The sequence below is a fragment of the Pangasianodon hypophthalmus genome, chromosome 13 (assembly GCF_027358585.1).
Source record: "Pangasianodon hypophthalmus isolate fPanHyp1 chromosome 13, fPanHyp1.pri, whole genome shotgun sequence".
NCBI classification, from domain to species: Eukaryota; Metazoa; Chordata; class Actinopteri; order Siluriformes; family Pangasiidae; genus Pangasianodon; species Pangasianodon hypophthalmus.
Window position 1 is genome coordinate 2,894,624 of NC_069722.1, and position 23,679 is coordinate 2,918,302.

General features: G+C 39.8%; 1 protein-coding gene across 1 annotated transcript in view; it reads left to right on the forward strand.

Annotated features, from left to right (window-relative positions):
• LOC113528221 (deleted in malignant brain tumors 1 protein-like) overlaps window positions 1-23,679 on the forward strand; it is a 40,612-nt gene that overhangs the window by 12,914 nt on the left and 4,019 nt on the right. Inside the window, exons 8-20 of the mRNA XM_053239392.1 lie at window positions 1,407-1,724; window positions 6,915-7,229; window positions 7,308-7,623; window positions 9,261-9,676; window positions 11,387-11,701; window positions 11,788-12,066; window positions 13,320-13,637; window positions 15,360-15,674; window positions 17,671-17,985; window positions 18,067-18,345; window positions 19,606-19,923; window positions 21,498-21,857; window positions 21,894-22,172. Of these exons, the coding sequence (XP_053095367.1) occupies window positions 1,407-1,724; window positions 6,915-7,229; window positions 7,308-7,623; window positions 9,261-9,676; window positions 11,387-11,701; window positions 11,788-12,066; window positions 13,320-13,637; window positions 15,360-15,674; window positions 17,671-17,985; window positions 18,067-18,345; window positions 19,606-19,923; window positions 21,498-21,857; window positions 21,894-22,172 (4,143 nt within the window). The remainder of the gene's footprint in view (window positions 1-1,406; window positions 1,725-6,914; window positions 7,230-7,307; window positions 7,624-9,260; window positions 9,677-11,386; window positions 11,702-11,787; window positions 12,067-13,319; window positions 13,638-15,359; window positions 15,675-17,670; window positions 17,986-18,066; window positions 18,346-19,605; window positions 19,924-21,497; window positions 21,858-21,893; window positions 22,173-23,679) is intronic.

Here is a 23,679-nt window from a genome sequence, read left to right on the forward strand (position 1 = left end):
TTACGTTATAGAAACTACAAACAGTTGTTTCCTCACAGCGTCTTTTTTTTTTCTCTTTCTTGAGGTTAATAAGACAAAAAGCACAGCTTGTCATGCACAGCTTGTTACTGCAAAGAAACCGATATCCCTAAACTCCTTTGTCCTGAAGACGTTCCTGTGACAGAAAACCTAAATTTAAATATACCATATCAACTTATTACACCACACGATTACACTGGACAACAAATATTATGCTACCTGAAAAGTTTTGGGTATATCTAATGGATTTTGGGGTGCTGAGCTTAAAAATCACCTTGAAATTTTCCTATACAGTTTCATATGCCAGCTTTTCTGAAATTGTCTATTTTCTGTAAATTTTAGTTTTTAATTTCAATGCAAGTAATGAAAATTTTTCTTTACTGTGTCCAGACATGCCTGGGCATTTAGATCACATGATACTTGCTAGAAATTCAGCTTGGATTCACCAAGTACTACTGCTTTATTTTTGAACTGGAGAGCTAAAAGGGGGCTCCAGTCTTTCTCACTGAAATTAAAAAAAGGATTGGCCATGCTGTAAGCATTTTTCACAGACAGAAAACTGTGGTGCATAAAGCACCTGTCAAGCATTTGTCAAGCACTTGTCAAGCCAACAAATCTTTTTTGCCTCCCCTTCATATAAAACTGGGGATGTTGATAAATTTTGCAGAAGCAATGAACAATGAAGGTAAAGGAATTCAATACTTAGATATTGAGATATAGTATATTTTTCCCCCAAAATATTTGAAGTAAAAAGATAAAGGAAGGAATTTATTGGTCCAAAAATCAAACAGGTCATCAATGAAAGACAGTTTGAACGCAGTCTGAACCCAAAGCAAAGTGGTTTCTAGTGGGGCTGGAAAAAACTGCATCAAAGGCATTCAAGAATGTTGAAAACTGGGATGTGAATGTCATTAAACTGCAATGCCATTAAAGATTTATTTTCTATAAATTTATATTCACATTTATAATTCTGTGCATGTCAGTGCTAGTGATGAACACGATGAAAGGTTTCACAAAGACATATTGATGATGGAAAAACAGCGCCAGCACACCTGGAATCCATCACTGCTGGCAGATTATTTTTGGACATTTCAATGAGAAGCATCAGACACAGAGTATGCAACATGTTTGTAAAAAAAATGTTGTCCAGTGTTGTACACTTTTTTTACTAAATAGCAACATGGTTTTTATAATCTATTTGTGAGAAGCATACGCCATATGCCATACACATCCCACTTTTCTGAAAGTGGATTTGGCTCATAAGGATTTTGCATCTCTAATTGCAGCTACGAACAGTCTATTTCTGTTCATTTCTTCATTTTCAATAAGACACACTGAGTGCCTTTTATATTTTATTTTCCTGAAAAACACTGCCTGTTGTTTTCTAGTGAACTTGCAGAAGCCCAATATCTCCTTCAGTGCTGCTGGTGGATGGTTCCGCTGGGGGTCTGATGGACCAGAAGTGACTATAGGCCACAGCTTCTCCATCATCTGCTCCACTGAACCTCAGTATCCAGGAGGTTCTTTCCACTTAGAGTTTGGCGGATCCAGCATCACCAGGACTCAGTCAGCTGTTAACCACTCTGCTGTTTTTCTTTTTCCTGAAGCAGATTGTGTCCAACAGGGAAAGTACAACTGTACTTATGAAATTAATGTGTCTTCACGCACATTTACCTCTACTGAACTCCTGGTCATCACTGTGAAAGGTATATTAAGAATAATTAGTTCTGTACAAAGGAAAGATTTACAAAAAAAAAACTAAAAAAGTCAGGCTTTATTTAATAGCAAATAAGATGGTTTTTGGATTCCAAAAAGTGAACCTTATATTTTCTCTTGAAACAGAGGGAAGTCTTAGCCCTGCTATTCCATTAGTACCAGACAGCACTGCTGTTAGTTCTTGTATTACTATTTGCCTCCTATTATGTGAAACAGAAGAACAATAGGTAGAAAAATATGGCAGAGACTTCAAAAACATATGTGTTGGAGTGGATGGCCAGTGATGCAAACTGTAAGAAAGGTTCCAATTAAAAAATAAGTTCCAAAGCATAGTAACATTAATGAGAACAACATTACAGAGCTTGGGAGCTTATTTTTTTTCTGTAAAAATGCTATATGCTATACGGCCAAAGGTTTGTGGACACCTGACCACCACACCCATATGAGATGACTTCTCATTCCAGATTTAGTCCTCCTTTTTATAATAACCTCCATACTTCTGGGAAGGCTTTCCACTAGATTTTGGAACATGGCTGTGGGGATTTGCCCATTCAGCCACAAGAGCATTAGTTAGGTCAGGTACTGTTGGGTGAGGAGGCCTGGTATGCAGTTGACATACCAGTTCATCCAACACAAAGGTGCTCACTGGGGTTGAGATCAGGGCAGGCCACTCGATGACATTTACAACAACCTTGGCAAACCATGTCTTCATGGAGCTTGCTTTGTGCATAGGGGCATTGTCATGATGGAACAGGTTTGGGCCCCTTAGTTCCACTGAAGGGAAATTGTAGTACTACAGCATACAAAGACATTCTAGACAATTGTGTGACAATTCCAACATTGTGGCAACAGTTTAGGGAAGGCCCACATATGGGTGTGACAGTATGGTTTCCATACTTTTGACCATATAGTATAGATCACCAACTCTTGATAAGTGGCCTGAGATTGCATACAAAGATTAGAGAGAGATTAGAGAGAGGGAAGGTACGTGGCAGTGAACAGGAATGTATTTGTCTAAAAAATAGTGATTGTAAGTTAACAGATTCAAAACCAGTACAGCTGAAACTATGCACAAACAATAGTAAGCAATAACCTCCTGCTTCTCCTGCTCAGATGTGCAGGCTCACTTGCATCATATACAGTTAATAGCAAAGACAAATGCAGCTTGATACTTCTGATCCTGTGTGTGCTCTGAATGAATGGTGATGCAGTGTTTAGTTAAGTTTTCTGTGTGTGAATAGCAGTGCACCATATTTGAGTTTATCTTCATGCATGTGTTAGGTGGTGGAGACAGTGACAGTTGCAGGTTAAGTTTCTTTATTTTACCAAAAGTAAACAAATCCAAAATGATAAGTAGTGTCAAGGTCAACAAACAGGCAGAGGTCAGGCAATGTACAAACAACAATACTTGGGCAATAGATAAAGACATAAGCCTTAAAGTCTGAAATACAGTCATAACCATAAACATAATAGCACTGAAGCAAAAGTCTTGGTATAGACAAGTACATGACACTGAGTGTATACTTCGCATTGAGTGAGTGAAATGAAAGTCCATATATATACTATGGCTGTGATTTGGTTCAGGTGTGTGTGATTAGAAGGAAGGTGAGCTTGAACATGATAGAGTCCATGTGTGTTGGGTGTTGTAGTCCTCAGCAGCCATGTTTGTAGGCCACTCTGTGTTAGGTGATGTGGAAAGCAATGCCATTTCTGACATTGATGTGACAGATCCCCGAAGAGCTCACTCCAGGAGCAGGGTTCTTCCTGAGTCTCCCTCTGGGGTGTGAAGCTGGTTTGTCGCGGTATTTGGCACAGTATTCTTGGCATAGTAGTGGGTCAAGAACATCGTGGACTGGGATCCAGCACCTTTCCTCAGTTCTATAGCCCTCCCAGTTGATGAGGTATTGTAGGTGGCCCTCTCTAGGAGTCTATGATCTCTTTCAGAATTTAGGCCAGCTGTCCTTCAATGTCTAGAGGAGCTGGGGGCATGGAGGGGGGATGCTTTCAGCTAGAGGGCCTGGAGTGACTGGCTTGAGCTTTGAAACATGAAATGTAGGTGCAAGGCAGCAGTGGTGTGGTAGGCTGAGCTTGTAATTGACTTTGTTTATCCCTTGTAGGACTTTGAATGGGATGATGTCACACTCTATCCTCGGGTTCATATTGGGGCGTGTCACCTCTTGGGAGGCGGCCCACTTATTGGTGTGCCCTCTTGACCGACTGTTGGTTTGGGGGTGGTACCTAGATTTGAGGCTGACAGATATGCCCAACTTTTCCATAAGATTCTCCCATACCTGAGATGTGAATTGGACTCCCTGGTCACTTACTATGTCTCCAGGAATGCCAGTGTATCTGAATACATGGGTAAAAATTCGTTCTGTGGTTTTGAAGGCCGAGGTGAGACCAGGAAGGGGAATCAGGCGGAAGGACTTTGAAATGACCATAATGACCATGTTACCATGGGAATGAAGAAGGTCTGTGACAAAGTCTATAGTATTTCCTTGGAGAAGCTGATGTGTTTTGTGGGTGCCCAGGTGTCCAGTGGCAGGTGAGGTGTGTGCATATGTGATGAGTTTGCTCCTAAGCTGAGGGGGCACATACGTTTTCCCTGCTGGACATTGATTGGGGGTTCTTAGGCCTGGGGCACTCTCAATTTCCTGGTCTACCTCCCAGGATACCGCAAAACAGGATGGTTGCAAGATGTGCTCTTTGGCGTCCTCCTTGGGAGGGGCTGGGTACAGGTATGAGAGGGACTCAGCTTTGGTATTCTTAGACCTTGGGTGGTAGGAGACGGTGAAATCAAACCTCCACTTTGCCTGACATGAGTTGAGTCTTTTGGCCGTCTTGATGGATTCGTGATTTTTATGGTCAGTGTATATCATGAATGGGTGTTTGGACCCCTCCAGCCAGTGATGCCATTCCTCCAAGGTTAGCTTCACTGCAAGGAGTTCTCTGTTGCCTATGTCATTGTTTCATTCAAACAGGGACAATTTTTGGAAAAGAATGCCACTGGGTGAAGCTTAGGTTTCTCACTAAACTTCTGTGACAGAACTGCCCCACGTTGGTATCTGAAGCATCCACTTCCAATATGTAGAGCCTGGATGAATCTGGGTGCTTCGAGATGGGGGCCGATGTGAACGCTTGTGAACGCTTGGTCAGTCATTGTAGTCAGCCATTGTAATTTCCATTGTAGTTTCTTGGGGACTTTCTTGAGTAAGGCTGTGAGGGGTGTGGTGATGGAGCTGAACCCTCGGATGAACCTTTGGTAATAGTTGGCAAACCCTAGGAAACTCTGTAGCTCCTTAACTGTGGTGGAGATTGGCCAGTTAGTGATGGTGGTGACCTTGTCCTGGTCCAAAAGAACTCCTTCTTTGTTGATGATGTAGCTGAGGAATGAGATTGTGGTCACATGGGACTCACATTTCTCCCCTTTGAGAAGAGTTGGTTTTCCAGAAGTCAAGCAAAACCATTTCTGACATGGATTATGTGAACCTCTTTGGATGAGGAGTAAATGAGAATGTTGTCAGTGTAGGTGATGACATTGTTTATGAAGCGCTGAAACACTTCTGGAGCGCAGGAAACCCAATGGCATGATGCAGTACTTGAAGTGGCAAGAGGTGGTGCTGAAGGCCATTTTCTATTCATCACCCCCACGGATAGGGAAGAGGTTATAGGCATGGCACAGGTCGAGGTTGGTAAAAAATTTTGCCTCTCTGAGTTGTTCCAGGGCTACAGTGACCAGGGGCAGAGGATAGTGGTACTTGACTGTTACTTGGTTCAATCTGCAATAACTGATGCATGGTCTGAGACCCCCTCCTTTCTTTTCCATGAAGAAAACCCAGCAGATGCAGGTGATGTGGAGGGATGAATGTAATGTACGTTTCAGGGCTTCGGTGATGTAATCATCCATGGCCTGAGTCTCTTTGGGTTAAGTTTATTTATTTTACCAAAGGTGAACAAATCCAAAATGATAAGCAAAGTCAAGGTCAACAGAAGTCAGGCCATGTACAAACAATGAGACAATGAGACTTGGGAAAGAGACAAAGACATAAGCAAGAATCCAGAAACATAGTTGTAACCATAAACACAATAGCACTGAATCAAAAGGCTTGGTATAGACAGGTACATGACACTGAGCGTATACTTCACACTGAGTGAGTAGAATCACTGGGTGGTGCACTGTGACGTGCTGCTTGTAAAGATTTTGTTTTTATTAAACCACAATTCGAGCTGTACGTCAATGGAGGTGTATCAGAATGGGGGCACATTTGTTTGCATTTCCATTCTGTGATTTCACCAGACTGGAGAGCTGTGTGCGTCTGCACGAGAGAACGTTGCCAGCAGTGATGATGATCGCAGCAAACACAGTAAAACATTATAAATATTTAGAAAAGTTTAAAATGATCTAAAGTTATGATTTTAAAAAAGACCTTAAAAATCAGGTTTTAAATTCATGTGGCATTTATGTAAACAATGAATATTTTCTGTATTAAAGTATCACGTTACTGCTGCCATCACACAAGAGAAAAAAAAATTGTCTTTTCAAAAACACTAGTGTTTGGTTGTCATGGAAATGAGAAGTGACAGAATAAGCGTATTCCAATTTTTCTTAAACTTTTCTCTAAACAAAATATTATACATGACTTTTTATTCTTGGCAATGTATTTGAGCTTATGTATTAATAATAGTCTCAATCTTGAACTGTAGACAATGAACTGTAGACACAGTTTATTGATTAATTGTCTTAAGCAAAGAAAGATAAGACATAGGCCTAATTAGGTTTTATGAATTAAATTGATGATGACTTACATGTCAGTGTTTTATTTGAAAAATAATTTTTTACATTACAAACAATATTAATATCAGCAGTTATCAATGTTTTAACATACTGTAAGTATATTTTGTCTTTTGCTGGCAGATTTTTTTCACCACGACCAAGAAATGTCAGAAACCCCTCTCTCTGTTGAGTTTATTTTCTAAGATCCCCAAGATACCATTCACAGTACCTTACTTAGTTACTTACTTAGTTGTTTCACAAGACTTGAAGATAGAGAAGTTCAAAATGTTCTGCAACCTCAGCTGAATTTTCTTCGAGTATTATTTTACTGTAGAGCTCCTAAACATTACTGACATAAAAAATTATTGATTAGTAAAACTTTCTGTCTTTTTATGTAATAAATCAGGCTGTAAAGAGATCAAGCTGGTGAATGGTCCAAGTAACTGTTGTGGTCGAGTGGAGATCCAGCACAAAGCCCAGTGGGGAACAGTGTGTGATGATGATTGGGACATAAAGGATGCAGAGGTGGTGTGCAGACAGCTTGGATGTGGTAAAGCCATCAGCGCTCCTCAAGCTGCCCACTTTGGTCAGGGAAGTGAACCAACCTGGCTGGATGATGTTCAGTGTACTGGAACTGAGAGCTACATAGATCAGTGCTCACACAATGGATTTGGAATAGAGAACTGTGGACATGGTGAAGATGCTGGAGTCGTCTGCTCAAGTAAGTTGTTCTTTTGTGGCAGTATCCTGTTAAAAAGTAAATGTACATAAATATTATTATATATTTCTTTGTTATAAGACTTGCAGGCTCCCACACTGACTCGGATCTCCCCAAACTCTGTGCTCTCACCTGGAGAAGTCCTTCAGTTCACATGTACCACACCCAGCCCAACATGCATCTCTGTAGACTTCAGTTTGTATAAAACTGGGACATCAATAATGACACAAACTGCAGATTCTACAACAACATTTACTCTGACTGTAGATGCCTCACATCAGGGCCAGTACACCTGTGACTATTCATACAGGGAAAGTACCTCCATATCATCCAGGAGCAACTCCATTAACAGCACTGTAGGTAAGTGGAGAGAGGACCTTATTCTGAACAGCGTTAAGTGATTGATTAATAGTTTAAAAATTTAATTGATTACTCATAATTTAAATATTATTTAATTATCTTAATTAACAAATCTAACACATAAATAATGTTAGTAATTGTAGTAATGGATGAATAGGAGGGCTAAAATATTCTACTACCTGTCAGTAACTCGTCATTAATATTATGCTGGATATGAATGGATTTATGCGTAAATCGTTAGTGCAAGCGTTTAAACAAGAAATTCGGTATTGATTAAAATCCCATAAATTTGGAAAAACATTAGTATTCTACTCGTGCTCTGGTGTGTGAGTAAATTTACTCATAAGAAGACTAACTAATTTAAACCTCTGGCTGATCGACTTCAGATTATATAATTTGCATGGATTACTGCACTTCTATGTCTGGAATATACTGTGGAGTTTAAAATGCTTAGTTTTATTAAATTTACAGCGTTTAACAGATGCTGTTATCCAGTGTGACTTACAGAAGAGGTCTGGAGCCAAAAACACATCCTCATGCTAGTTCACAATGTCAGGGACTAAGAGTACCATCGAGAAAATTTGGTGAAAACCATTCATTTTGTAATATTGCCATTAATTAAATAATATTAAGAAAAAGGAAGTGAGCCAACACAAACCATTAAATTAAGACAAATAAACTAATCACTCAATTAAAACAAGAAAATGCCACTATATAAACTGATGAGGGGCAGATCTGTCTGAACATAGCCACAAGCCATAAACAAAAGGAACATGAACAGCTGACGGAAAACAACCGGAAACATCTGAGAGAGGATTTGGTGCTGTAACGTAGAGCGGTCGACAACGGGGTTGGGGATCCAAATGCAAGGCTTTATTTCCTAGCGTGGTCAAAACAGGCAGGGTCGAGCACCAGCAAACAGCATAATCCAAGGCAGGAGCAAAAGAGTAATCCAGAACACAGGCAATGGTCAGGGCAGGCAGCAAACAATCAAAAACATGAAAAACAGTCCAAGGGTCAAAAACACAGGTAAACTAGGAAACTCAGAAACTCGGAATGGCTATAACAATCACAAACACAACACAACAATCAGCCCCCTAGGAGCATGGGTGAGCAACTTTTATATAGAACAGGGAGAACACATGACAAAACCAACCAATGAAAACATGACACACGAAACAAAGGAACCAATCAGAACATGACACACAAACAAGGGTAGCACATGACACAGGTGGGGCAAGGAACACATGGGAAATGGAGCCCTGAGGACAATGGCAAGAGTCCGGGGTGGTGTGCCCTCTAGTGGAGTTCATGGGCACTCCAGCTGGTGATCGTAACAGGTGCTTGCTTTTTATTTTTAATATTCTATATTAGTAAATATTATTATTGGAAAAGAAGTGAGTCATAATTATTTCCACATCTGCCTTTCAGCCTTTACCCTGATCATTCATTTCAAATCAAACTAAAGTCCACTTTTGTTTTTGAGCCTTTATCCTGATTGCTAAGTTTGTGCTCACAGCTGTCTGTACACTTGAACTTTTATAGAGTTTTGTTGGCGTCACTAAATACAAATCAGCTGTGTCAGAAATGCGCTTTTGATATGGGTGATCAACATACACACACGAGTACGAAGAATGTCAGCCAATATTTTTGTAATTCGGTCTGAAATTGTAGTTCAGTCTGGATCTGTTCATTCATTATTTTCAGTAAGACTCACACTGACTGGCTTTTATATTTGAGGTTCCTAACAAACAATGCCTGTTGTTCTCTAGTAAACTTACAGCAGCCCAACATCTCCTTCACTGCCACTGGTGGATGGTTCCACTGGGGGCCTAACGGACCAGAAGTGACTATTGGCTACGGATTCTCCATCACTTGCTCCGTTAAAGCTCAGTATCCAGGAGGTTCCTTTCACTTGGTGATCAGTGGATCCAATATCACCAGGACTCAGTCAGCTGTTAATCACTCAGCTGTCTTCCTTTTTCCTAAGGCAGATTGTGTCCATCAGGGAAACTACAACTGTATTTATGAAGTTAACGTGTCTTCACGTACCTTTACTTCCACCAAACTCCTGCCCATCACTGTGAAAGGTATATTAAAAATAACTTGTTCTCTACTAAATTAAATACAGTAAAAAATGTATTTTTTTTTATTGCAAATAAGATTATGTGGATTCCAAAAACTCTACCTTATATTTTTTTCCTGAAAGAGAGACATGGCTTAGCCCTTCTTGCCCATTTATACCAGCCAGGCCTGATGTTTGTTCTTGTGTTCCCGTTTGGGGTATAGTATGTGAGACAAAAGAACAATAGGGAGAAAAATATGGCATGGGCGTCAAAGACTCCACACGTGGCAGATGGCCAGTAATAGAAACTATAGCAAAGGTGCCACTTACAAAAACAATGTTCCAAAGTGCAGGAAATTTAATGGAATAACAGAACTTAGGGCTTATTCTATCTCAGTAGAACATAGATCACTGACTAAGTGATTATGATATTAAGTGGAGTGAGATCGCATGCAAAGATGAGAGAGATCAGAGAGGGATTTGCAGCAGTACACGGGAATCTCTTTGTTTAAAAGAAAGCTGATTGTAAACTTGGTTTTTAGATTCAAAATCATAACAGCTGAAACTACATACAAACAATTCTAAGCAGTACTTTCTTCTCCTGTCCAATATGTACCATCTCATTTGTGTAGTATACAGTTCGTAGTGAAGACGTATGTGGCTCGATCCTTCCGATCCTTTTCGCGCTCTGAACGGCAATGTAGTATACAGCTTGTCCATGTGTGTGCAGTTAGCATCTGTCAAGGATCCACTCTGTGCGAACAGCAATGCACCATGTTTGAGTTTATCGTCATGTGTACATGCAGTTTGAGGGTTCATCTGCAGTTTAATCGGCTTCAGAAATAGTGGGGATTCTGCCACCCACTGAAAGAGATGATGGTTGAACAATGTCAGTTAACTTGCCCAACAAGGGGAATACTTACAAAACTGTGTTGCTGGGTGGAAGTGGTTGATTTTCCACTGATGAGTACTGTCTGTTCTCTGAGGCACATCAGACTAGACAGAGGTGTGAGCCTTCTATTTTAGAGCCCATCACACAGAAAACAGCCAGAGAGAGGCCAAACATTGGCGCCTAGATCCGTTTTTTGCTTCACCAGTGTGACGACCTTCTATTACTGTTACAGAAGAGGGCTCCTTGTGTTTGGTTGGTTGTGTGTTTGGTTGGTTGTGCATCTTCCAGCATCACTGTGTGGATATGATAACATAGTAGAATGCGCGCATTAATATAAATCTGTGTTTTGCGGTTAATGTCATACCTGTTGTTAAAGAAATTACCCAACACTTTCTGACCGATTAGATTTGAGAGTTCTAACTATGGTGAATTATTCAGTAGCTACAGTGACACTATTATAGTGTACGTTTTAATGCTTCCCATTTATGCACAAAATAATTTTTGCATCAAGACAAGTTTAAATGCCATTCTTTTTAGCAACTCGAGTAAACCTTCTGTGGCAGGGACTTATCAACAGGCTTAAATATTTTGCATTGACTCCAATCATTTTGAGGAAAAAAACATGCAAACCTTACATAGCTTTTACTCTAGAAAGGCTCGTTTTCCAATAGCCATGTTACTTTTTAATAGCTATGAGTTTTAGTCGATTGAACAAATTCACTATTCTCAAGCATACAAGAATTAAAACTAGGGAAGTACAAAATTTTCTGTAATCTCATGAGCGTTGCTGACAGAAAAAATATTAATTAGTAAAACCTCTTGTCTTTTTACATAATAAATCAGGCTGTAAAGATATCAGGCTGGTGAATGGTCCAAGTACCTGTTGTGGTCGAGTGGAGATCCAGCACAAAGCCCAGTGGGGAACAGTGTGTGATGATGATTGGGACTTAAAGGATGCAGAGGTGGTGTGCAGACAGCTTGGATGTGGTAAAGCCATCAGCGCTCCTCAAAGTGCCCACTTTGGTGAGGGAAGTGAACCAACCTGGCTGGATAATGTGCAGTGTAATGGAACTGAGAGCTACATAGATCAGTGCTCACACAATGGATTTGGAATAGAGAACTGCGGACATGGTGAAGATGCTGGAGTCGTCTGCTCAAGTAAGTTGTTATTGTTGTTTGTCAGCATCAGCCTGTATAAACTGAAAAAATTTATAACATTATTAAAAACACTTCTTTATTATTAGACTTGCAGGCTCCCACATTGACTCGGATCTCCCCAAACTCTGTGGTCTCACCTGGAGAAGTCCTTCAGTTCACATGTACCACACCCAGCCCAACATGCATCTCTGTAGACTTCAGTTTGTATAAAACTGGGACATCAATAATGACACAAACTGCAGAGTCTACAACAACATTTACTCTGACTGTAGATGCCTCACATCAGGGCCAGTACACCTGTGACTATTCATACAGGGAAAGTAACTCCATATCATCCAGGAGCAACTCCATTAACATCACTGTAGGTAAGTGGAGAGAAGCCCTTATTCTGAACAGCGTTAAGAGATTGATTATTAGTTTAATAAATTTAATTGATTACTCATAATTTAAATATTATTTAATTATCTTAATTAACAAATCTAACACATAAATAATGTTAGTGATTGTAGTAATGGATGAATAGGAGGGCTAAAATGTTATACTACCTGTCAGTAACTCGTCATTAATATTATGCTGGATATGAATGGATATATGCGTTAATCGTTAGTGCAAGCGTTTACACAAGAAATTTGGTATTGATGAAAATCCCATAAATTTGGAAAAACATTAGTATTCTACTCGTGTTTCGGAGTGTGAGTAAATTTACTCATGAGAAGTCTAACTAATTTAAACCTCTACTTGATCGACTTCAGATTATATAATTTGCATGGATTACTGCACTTTTATGTCTGGAATATACTGTGGAGTTTAAAATGCTTAGTTTTATTAAATTTACAGCGTTTAACAGATGCTGTTATCCAGAGTGACTTATAGACGAGGCCTGGAGCCAAAAACACATCCTCATGCTAGTTCACAATGTCAGGGACTAAGAGTACCATCGAGAAAATTTGGTGAAAACCAGTCGTTATGTATTATTGCCATTAATTAAATAATATTAAGAAAAAGGAAGTGAGCCAACACAAACCTTTAAATTAAGATAAATAAACTAATCACTCATTTAAAACAAAAAAATCCCACCATGTATACTGAGGACAGGCAGATCTGTCTCAACATAGCCACAAGCAATAAACAAAAGGAACATTAACAGCTGACGGAAAACAACTGGAAACATCTGAGAGAAGATTTGGTGCTCGCTTTTTATTTTTAATATTCAATATTAGTAAATATTATTATTGGAAAAGAAGTGAGTCAAAATTATTTCCACATCTGCCTTTCAGCCTTTATCCTTATCATTCCTTTCAAATCGAACTAAAGTCCACTTTTGTTTTTCAGCCTTTATCCTGATTGCTAAGTTTGTGCTCACAGCTGTCTGTACACTTGAACTTTTATAGAGTTTTGTTGGCGTCACTAAATACAAATCAGCTGTGTCAGAAATGCGCTTTTGATATGGGTGATCAACATACACACACGAGTACGAAGAATGTCAGCCAATATTTTTGTAATTCGGTCTGAAATTGTAGTTCAGTCTGGATCTGTTCATTCATTATTTTCAGTAAGACTCACACTGACTGGCTTTTATATTTGAGGTTCCTAACAAACAATGCCTGTTGTTCTCTAGTAAACTTACAGCAGCCCAACATCTCCTTCACTGCCACTGGTGGATGGTTCCACTGGGGGCCTAACGGACCAGAAGTGACTATTGGCTACGGATTCTCCATCACTTGCTCCGTTAAAGCTCAGTATCCAGGAGGTTCCTTTCACTTGGTGATCAGCAGATCCAACATCACCAGGACTCAGTCAGCTGTTAATCACTCAGCTGTCTTCCTTTTTCCTAAGGCAGATTGTGTCCATCAGGGAAACTACAACTGTATTTATGAAGTTAACGTGTCTCCACGTACCTTTACTTCCACCAAACTTCTGCCCATCACTGTGAAAGGTATATTAAAAATAACTTGTTCTCTACTAAATTAAATACAGTAAAAAATGTATTTTTTTATTGCAAATAAGATTATGTGGATTCCAAAAACTCTACCTTATATTTTTTTCCTGAAAGAGAGACATGGCTTAGCCCTTCTTGCACATTTATACCAGCCAGCCCTGATGTTTGTTCTTGTGTTCCCATTTGGGGTATAGTATGTGAGACAAAAGAACAATAGGAAGAAAAATATGGCAGGGGCGTCAAAGACTCCACACGTGGTAGATGGCCAGTAATAGAAACTATAGCAAAGGTGCCACTTACAAAAACAATGTTCCAAAGTGCAGGAACTTTAATGGAAAAACAGAACTTAGGGGCTTATTCCTCTTCAGTAAAACATAGATCACTGACTAAGTGATTATGATGTCAGAGAGGTCAGAGAGGGGAGATTTGCAGCAGTGCACAGGAATCTCTTTGTTTAAAAGAAAGCTGATTGTTAACTTGGTTTTTAGATTCAAAATCATAACAGCTGAAACTACGTACAAACAATTCTAAGCAGTACTTTCTTCTCCTGTCCAATATGTACCATCTCATTTGTGTAGTATACAGTTCATAGTGAAGACGTATGTGGCTCGATCCTTCCGATCCTTTTCGCGCTCTGAACGGCAATGTAGTATACAGCTTGTCCATGTGTGTGCAGTTAGCATCTGTCAAGGATCCACTCTGTGCGAACAGCAATGCACCATGTTTGAGTTTATCGTCATGTGTACATGCAGTTTGAGGGTTCATCTGCAGTTTAATCGGCTTCAGAAATAGTGGGGATTCTGCCACCCACTGAAAGAGATGATGGTTGAACAATGTCAGTTAACTTGCCCAACAAGGGGAATACTTACAAAACTGTGTTGCTGGGTGGAAGTGGTTGATTTTCCACTGATGAGTACTGTCTGTTCTCTGAGGCACATCAGACTAGACAGAGGTGTGAGCCTTCTATTTTAGAGCCCGTCACACAGAAAACAGCCAGAGAGAGGCCAAACATTGGCGCCTAGATCCGTTTTTTGCTTCACCAGTGTGACGACCTTCTATTACTGTTACAGAAGAGGGCTCCTTGTGTTTGGTTGGTTGTGTGTTTGGTTGGTTGTGCATCTTCCAGCATCACTGTGTGGATATGATAACATAGTAGAATGCGCGCATTAATATAAATCTGTGTTTTGCGGTTAATGTCACAGCTGTTGTTACAGAAATTACCCAACACTTTCTGACCGATTAGATTTGAGAATTCTAACTATGGTGAATTATTCAGTAGCTACAGTGACACTATTATAGTGTACATTTTAATGCTTCCCATTTATGCACAAAATAATTTTTGCATCAAGACAAGTTTAAATGCCATTCTTTCTACCAACTCGAGTAAACCTTCTGTGGCAGGGACTTATCAACAGGCTTAAATATTTTGCATTGACTCCAATCATTTTGAGGAAAAAAACATGCAAACCTTACATAGCTTTTACTCCAGAAAGGCTCGTTTTCCAATAGCCATGTTACTTTTTAATAGCTATGAGTTTTAGTCGATTGAACAAATTCACTATTCTCAAGCATACAAGAATTAAAACTAGGGAAGTACAAAATTTTCTGTAATCTCAACTGCATGTCTTCCAGTATTATATCACTGTAGAGCTCATGAGCGCTGCTGACAGAAAAATGATTAATTAGTAAAACCTTCTGTCTTTTTACATAATAAATCAGGCTGTAAAGATATCAGGCTGGTGAATGGTCCAAGTACCTGTTGTGGTCGAGTGGAGATCCAGCACAAAGCCCAGTGGGGAACAGTGTGTGATGATGATTGGGACTTAAAGGATGCAGAGGTGGTGTGTAGACAGCTTGGATGTGGTAAAGCCGTCAGCGCTCCTCAAAGTGCCCACTTTGGTGAGGGAAGTGAACCAACCTGGCTGGATAATGTGCAGTGTAATGGAACTGAGAGCTACATAGATCAGTGCTCACACAATGGATTTGGAATAGAGAACTGCGGACATGGTGAAGATGCTGGAGTCGTCTGCTCAAGTAAGTTGTTATTGTTGTTTGGCAGCATCAGCCTGTATAAACTGTAAAAATTTATAACATTATTAAAAACACTTCTTTATCATTAGACTTGCAGGCTCCCACTTTGACTCAGATCTCCCCAAACTCTGTGGTCTCACCTGGAGAAGTCCTTCAGTTCACATGTACCACACCCAGCCCAACATGCATCTCTGTGGACCTCAGTTTGTATAAAGATGGGACATTAATAAAGAAGCAAACTGCAGAGTCTGCAACAACATTTACTCTGACTGTAGATGCCTCACATCAGGGCCAGTACACCTGTGTCTATTCATATGGGGACAGTGCCTCCACCTCATCCAGGAGTAACTCCATTACTATTACTGTGGGTAAGTGCAGAGAGGATGTTATACTGAAGATTGTCATGTCATTAATTAATCGTTTATGCTGTTCAAATAATTGTCATTGATTACACATACTTTATCTATCATTTAAATATCTTAATTAACCAGACTAAAACCATAAATATCATTACTCAGTGACTTCTAATTAGGAGGGCTAAATATTCCATTACCATCAATAACTTGTATAAGAATATAATCAATGATGTGGTGCTGTGATGATGCTTACTCTAACCACCCCAAAGTTGATGTCCCCAAATGGTTTATTCCTCTTATCTCACGTCATTTTACCAATTTTTTTCTATCATTTATTAAAGAATAAAACATCATACTCCATTTTTAGATATATTTAATGTAGTGGAACATCAGTGAAACAGCTTAGTTCCTCTTATCACTTATGTTGTAACAGCTATAAACAGTCTTGAAGTTACTAACAAAAATCACAGCTTGTCATGTTACTGCAAAGAAACCAAAATCCCTAAACCGATTTCCCCTGAAGACTTATCTTCACAACTTTGCATATCATATCAACAATTATACATTGTTTTTTTTAATGAAATAGCAACATTTTTGTAATCTGTTCATTAACTTTATAATTATAAATGGATCTGTTTTATAAGGATTTTTCCCAGCCCTAGACAATATTTGCAGCTCTAATTGCAGCTACAACACAGTCTAGTTCTGTTCATTTATTCATTTTCACTAAGACAAACACTGTCTGACTTTTATGTTTGAAATTCCTACCAAACCCTGCCTGTTGTTTTCTAGTGAACTTGCAGCAGCCCAGTATCTCCTTCAGTGCCGCTGGTGGATGGTTCCACCAGGGACCTGATGGACCAGAATTGACTATAGGCTACAACTTCTCCATCATTTGTTCCACTCAGCCTCAGTATCCAGGAGGTTTCTTTCACTTGGTGATCAGTGGATCCAACATCACCAGGACTCAGTCAGCTGTTAACCATTCAGCTATCTTCCATTTTCCTGAGGCAGATTGTATCCATCAGGGAAACTACAACTGTACTTATGAAGTTAACATGTCTTCACGTACCTTTACTTCCACCAAACTCCTGGTCATCACTGTGAAAGGTATATTAAGATATACTAGTACTGTACAAAGAAAAAAACAAATCGACATCAAACTTTTTGTTAATAGCAAATACGATGACATGGATTCCAAACTGAGCCTTTTGTTTTTTTCTTGAACGAGAGGCAGGGCTTAGCCCTTTGTGACCAGTAATACCAGCCAGCCTTGCTGTTAGTTCTGGTGTTACTACTTGCCTCCTAGTATGTGAAAAATGAGAACAATAGGGAGAAAAATATGGCAGGGACTTAAAAGACTCCACATGTTTTTTGGAGTGTAGACAGACAGACAGACAGACAGACAGACAGACAGATAGATAGATAGATAGATAGACAGATAGATGTAGATTACTGATCCCCAAGGGTAAATGTCAGAATATAACATTATCTATATTATAATCATGATATGGGATGGAATATGGGAAAGTAGGTGTCTGCCAAATGTTTGTTCAGGTTGACAGTCTATTTTGAATAGACAAGCAATACTGACATAAAACAACTGATTAGTTAAATTTCTGTCCTTTTATGTAATGAATCAGGCTGTAAAGAGATCAGGCTGGTGAATGGTCCAAGTAACTGTTGTGGCCGAGTGGAGATCCAGCACAAAGCCCAGTGGGGAACAGTGTGTGATGATGATTGGGACTTAAAGGATGCAGAGGTGGTGTGTAGACAGCTTGGATGTGGTAAAGCCGTCAGCGCTCCTCAAAGTGCCCACTTTGGTGAGGGAAGTGAACCAACCTGGCTGGATAATGTGCAGTGTAATGGAACTGAGAGCTACATAGATCAGTGCTCACACAATGGATTTGGAATAGAGAACTGTGGACATGGTGAAGATGCTGGAGTTGTGTGCTCAAGTAAGTTTTTCTTTTGTGGCAGTATCCTGTTAAACGTGAATAAATGTATATAATTATTATTATATATTTTTTTGTTATAAGACCTGCAGGCTCCCACATTGACTTGGATCTCCCCAAACTCTCTGGTCTCACCTGGAGAAGTCCTTCAGTTCACATGTACCACACCCGGCCCAACATGCATCTCTGTAGACTTCAGTTTGTATAAAACTGGGACATCAATAATGACACAAACTGCAGAGTCTACAACAACATTTACTCTGGCTGTAGATGCCTCACACCAGGGCCAGTACACCTGTGACTACTCATACAGGGAAAGTACCTCCATATCATCCAGGAGCAACTCCATTAACATCACTGTAGGTAAGTGGAGAGAGGACCTTATTCTGAGCAGCGTTAAATGATTGATTAATAGTTTAATAAATTTTAATTGAATACTCTTAATTAAAACATTATTTAATTATCCTAATTAACAAATCTAACACATAAATAATGTTAGTAATTGTAGTAATGGATGAATAGGAGGGCTAAAATATTATACTACCTGTCAGTACCTCGTCATTAATATTATGCTGGATATGAATGGATTTATGTGTAAATCGTTAGTGCAAGCGTTTACACAAGAAATTTGGTATTGATTAAAATCCCATAAATTTGGAAAAACATTAGTATTCTACTCGTGTTCCGGACTGTGAGTAAATTTACTCATGAGAAGAATAACTAATTTAAACCTCTGCCTGCTCGACTTCAGATTATATAATTTGCATGGATTACTGCACATTTATGTCTGGAATATACTGTGGAGTTTAAAATGCTTAGTTTTATTAAATTTACAGTGTTTAACAGATGCCTTTATCCAGAGTGACTTATAGAAGAGGTCTGGAGCCAAAAACACATCCTCATGCTAGTTCACAATGTCAGGGACTAAGAGTACCTTCGAGAAAATTTGGTGAAAACCAGTCGTTATGTATTATTGCCATTAATTAAATAATATTAAGAAAAAGGAAGTGTGCCAACACAAACCTTTAAATTAAGACAAATAAACTAATCACTCAAGTAAAAGAAAAAAAAATCCCACCATATATACTGAGGACGGGCAGATCTGTCTGAACATAGCCACAAGCCATAAACAAAAGGAATATAAACAGCTGACGGAAAACAACCGGAAACATCTGAGAGAAGATTTGGTGCTTGCTTTTTATTTTTAATATTCTATATTAGTAAATATTATTATTGGAAAAGAAGTGAGTCAAAATTATTTCCACATCAGCCTTTCAGCCTTTACCCTGATCATTCCTTTCAAATCAAACTAAAGTCCACTTTTGTTTTTGAGCCTTTACCCTGATTGCTAAGTTTGTGCTCACAGCTGTCTGTGCACTTGAACTTTTATAGAGTTTTGTCAGAGTCACTAAGTACAAATCAGCTGTGTCAGAAATGCACTTTTGATACGGCTGATCAACATACACACACGAGTACGAAGAATGTCAGCCTTTCCAATATTTTTTAATTGGGTCTGAAATTGTAGTTCAGTCTAGATCTGTTCATTCATTATTTTCAGTAAGATTCACACTGACCGGCTTTTATATTTGAGGTTCCTAACAAACAATGCCTGTTGTTCTCTAGTAAACTTACAGCAGCCCAACATCTCCTTCACTGCCACTGGTGGATGGTTCCACTGGGGGCCTAACGGACCAGAAGTTACTATTGGCTACGGATTCTCCGTCATTTGCTCTGTTAAAGCTCAGTATCCAGGAGGTTCCTTTCACTTGGCGATCAGCGGATCCAACATCACCAGGACTCAGTCAGCTGTTAATCACTCAGCTGTCTTCCTTTTTCCTAAGGCAGATTGTGTCCATCAGGGAAACTACAACTGTATTTATGAAGTTAACGTGTCTTCACGTACCTTTACTTCCACCAAACTCCTGCCCATCACTGTGAAAGGTATATTAAAAATAACTTGTTCTCTAATAAATAAAATACAGTAAAAAATAATTTTTTGTTAATTACAAATAAGATTATGTGGATTCCAAAAACTCTACCTTATATTTTTTTTCCTGAAAGAGAGACGTGGCTTAGCCCTTCTTGCACATTTATACTAGCCAGCCCTGATGTTTGTTCTTGTGTTCCCATTTGGGGTATAGTATGTAAGACAAAAGAACAATAGGGAGAAAAACATGGCAGGGGCGTCAAAGACTCCACACATGGCAGATGGCCAGTAATAGAAACTATAGCAAAGGTGCCACTTACAAAAACAATGTTCCAAAGAGCAGGAAATTTAATGGAAAAACAGAACTTGGGGGCTTATTCCTCCACAGTAAAACATAGATCACTGACTAAGTGATTATGATGTTAAGTGGAGTGAGATCGCATGCAAAGATGAGAGAGATCAGAGAGGAGAGATTTGCAGCAGTGCACAGGAATCTCTTTGTTTAAAAGAAAGCTGATTGTAAACTTGGTTTTTAGATTCAAAATCATAACAGCTGAAACTACATACAAACAATTCTAAGCAGTACTTTCTTCTCCTGTCCAGTATGTACCATCTCATTTGTGTAGTATACAGTTCATAGTGAAGACGTATGTGGCTCGATCCTTCTGATCCTTTTTGCGCATCTGTCAAGGATCCACTCTGTGCGAACAGCAATGCACCATGTTTGAGTTTATCGTCATGCGTACATGCAGTTTGAGGGTTCATCTGCAGTTTGGTCGGCTTCAGAAATAGTGGTGACTCTGCCACCCACTGAAAGAGATGACAGTTGAACAATGTCAGTTAACTTGCCCAACAAGGGAAATACTAACAAAACTGTGTTGCTGGGTGGAAGTGGTTGATTTTCCACTGATGAGTACTGTCTGTTCTCTGAGGCACATCAGACTAGACAGAGGTGTGAGCCTTCTCTTTTAGAGCCCATCACACAGAAAACAGCCAGAGAGAGGCCAGACATAGTAGAATGAGCGCATTAATATAAATCTGTGATTTGCAGATGCGCTAATGTCACAGCTGTTGTTACAGAAATTACCCAACACTTTCTGACCGATTAGATTTGAGAGTTCTAACTATGGTGAATTATTCAGTAGCTACAGTGACACTATTATAGTGTACGCTTTAATGCTTCCCATTTATGCACAAAATAATTTTTGCATCAAGACAAGTTTAAATGCCATTCTTTCTAGCAACTCGAGTAAACCTTCTGTGGCAGGGACTTATCAACAGGCTTAAAATATTTTGCACTGACTGCAATCATTTTGAGGAAAAAACGTGCAAACCTTACATAGCTTTTACTCCAGAAAGGCTCGTTTTCCAATAGCCACGTTTCTTTTTAATAGCTACGCGTTTTATTCTGTTGAACAAATTCACTATTCTCAAGCATACAAGAATTAAAACTAGGGAAGCGCAAAATTTTCTGTAATCTCAACTGCTTCTAGTCTTCTAGTATTATTTCACTGTAGAGCTCATGAGCGTTGCTGACAGAAAAATGATTAATTAGTAAAACCTTCTGTCTTTTTACATAATAAATCAGGCTGTAATGAGATCAGAGTGGTGAATGGGCCGAGGAGCTGTTGCGGTCGAGTGGAGATCCAGCACAGAGCCCAGTGGGGAACAGTGTGTGATGATGATTGGGACTTAAAGGATGCAGAGGTGGTGTGTAGACAGCTTGGATGTGGTAAAGCCGTCAGCGCTCCTCAAAGTGCCCACTTTGGCGAGGGAAGTGAACCAACCTGGCTGGATAATGTGCAGTGTAATGGAACTGAGAGCTACATAGATCAGTGCTCACACAATGGATTTGGAATAGAGAACTGTGGACATGGTGAAGATGCTGGAGTTGTGTGCTCAAGTAAGTTTTTCTTTTGTGGCAGTATCCTGTTAAACGTGAATAAATGTATATAATTATTATTATATATTTTTTTGTTATAAGACTTGCAGGCTCCCACATTGACTTGGATCTCCCCAAACTCTGTGGTCTCACCTGGAGAAGTCCTTCAGCTCACATGTACCACACCCGGCCCAACGTGCATCTCTGTAGACTTCAGTTTGTATAAAACTGGGACATCAATAATGACACAAACTGCAGATTCTACAACAACATTTACTCTGACTGTAGATGCCTCACATCAGGGCCAGTACACCTGTGTCTATTCATACAGGGAAAGTACCTCCATATCATCCAGGAGCAACTCCATTAACATCACTGTAGGTAAGTGGAGAGAGGACCTTATTCTGAACAGCATTAAGTGATCGATTAATAGTTTAATAAATTTAATTGATTACTCATAATTTAAATATTTTTTAATTATCTTAATTAACAAATCTAACACATAAATAATGTTAGTAATGGTAGTAATGGTTGAATAGGAGGGCTAAAATATTCTACTACCTGTCAGTACCTCATCATTAATATAATGCTGGATATTTACATTTACATTTTACATTTATGGCATTTGGCAGCCTCCCTTATCCAGAGCGACTTACAATAGTGCTTTGGAGTCTATCAAGAATACATTCTGATATTGGCTGACTAGGTCACAAACTCGCAAAACCATCAGTCCAAAACTCTGTTGGGGAGGTAACAGACAAGCGCTCAGACAATACATTCTTTTTTTTTCTTTTTTTTTGGTAAGTGCTAACTTAAGTACTTTATGAAGGGGTAAGTCTTTAGATGTCGTTTGAAGACTGCCAGTGACTCAGCTGTTCAGACATCTAGGGGAAGTTCATTCCACCACCTTGGTGCCAGAACAGAGAAGTGTCTCGATGCATGCCTTCCTTGTACCCTGAGAGATGGTGGGACCAGTCGAGCAGTGCTAGAGGATCCCTCCGATCGTGGTGCCGTGCGAGGTGTGAAAAGTGCTTTGAGATAAGTGGGTGCTGGTCCGTTTTTGGCTTTGTAGGCAAGCGTCGGTGTTTTAAATCTGATGCGGGCAGCTACAGGAAGCCAGTGGAGGGAGCGTAGCAATGGGGTGGTGTGTGAAAATTTAGGAAGGTTGAAAACCAATCGTGCAGCTGCATTTTGGACCTGCCAGGGGTGAGTTGCAGTAGTCCAGTCTTGAAATGACAAGGGATTGAACAAGCACCTGAGTGGCCTGTGTGGAAAGAAATGGACGAATTCTTCTGATGTTATAAAGGAGAAATCGACATGAGCATTGTCAGATTAGCAATGTGAGAGGAGAAGGACAGTTGATTGTCCATGGTTACCCCAAGGTTGTGTGCAGTAACCGAAGGCAAGATCAGAGAATTGTCTAGGGAGATTGCAAGATCCTGAGATGGGGATGAATCACCTGGGATGAACAGCAGTTCAGTTTTGGTGGGATTAAGTTTCAGCTGATGAGCCTTCATCCATGATGAGATGTCTGCCAGACATGCTGCTACCCGAGCAGAAACATGAGTGTCTGAGGGAGGGAAGGAGAGGATGAGTTGAGTGTCATCTGCATAGCAGTGGTATGAAAACCCATGTGAGGATAGGACCGCACCAAGAGGTCGGTTATAGAGGGAGAACAGGAGAGGACCAAGTACTGAGCCTTGTGGGACACCAGTGGAGAGTCTGCGGGGAGCAGATGTGGATCCCCTCCATGTCACCTGATATGACCAACCTTCCAGGTAGGAAGCAAACCATTGCCATGCTGCACCACGAATTCCTAGGCTCATGAGGGTGGACAAGAGAGTCTTGCGGTTCACTGTGTCAAACGCTGCTGAAAGTTCAAGGAGGA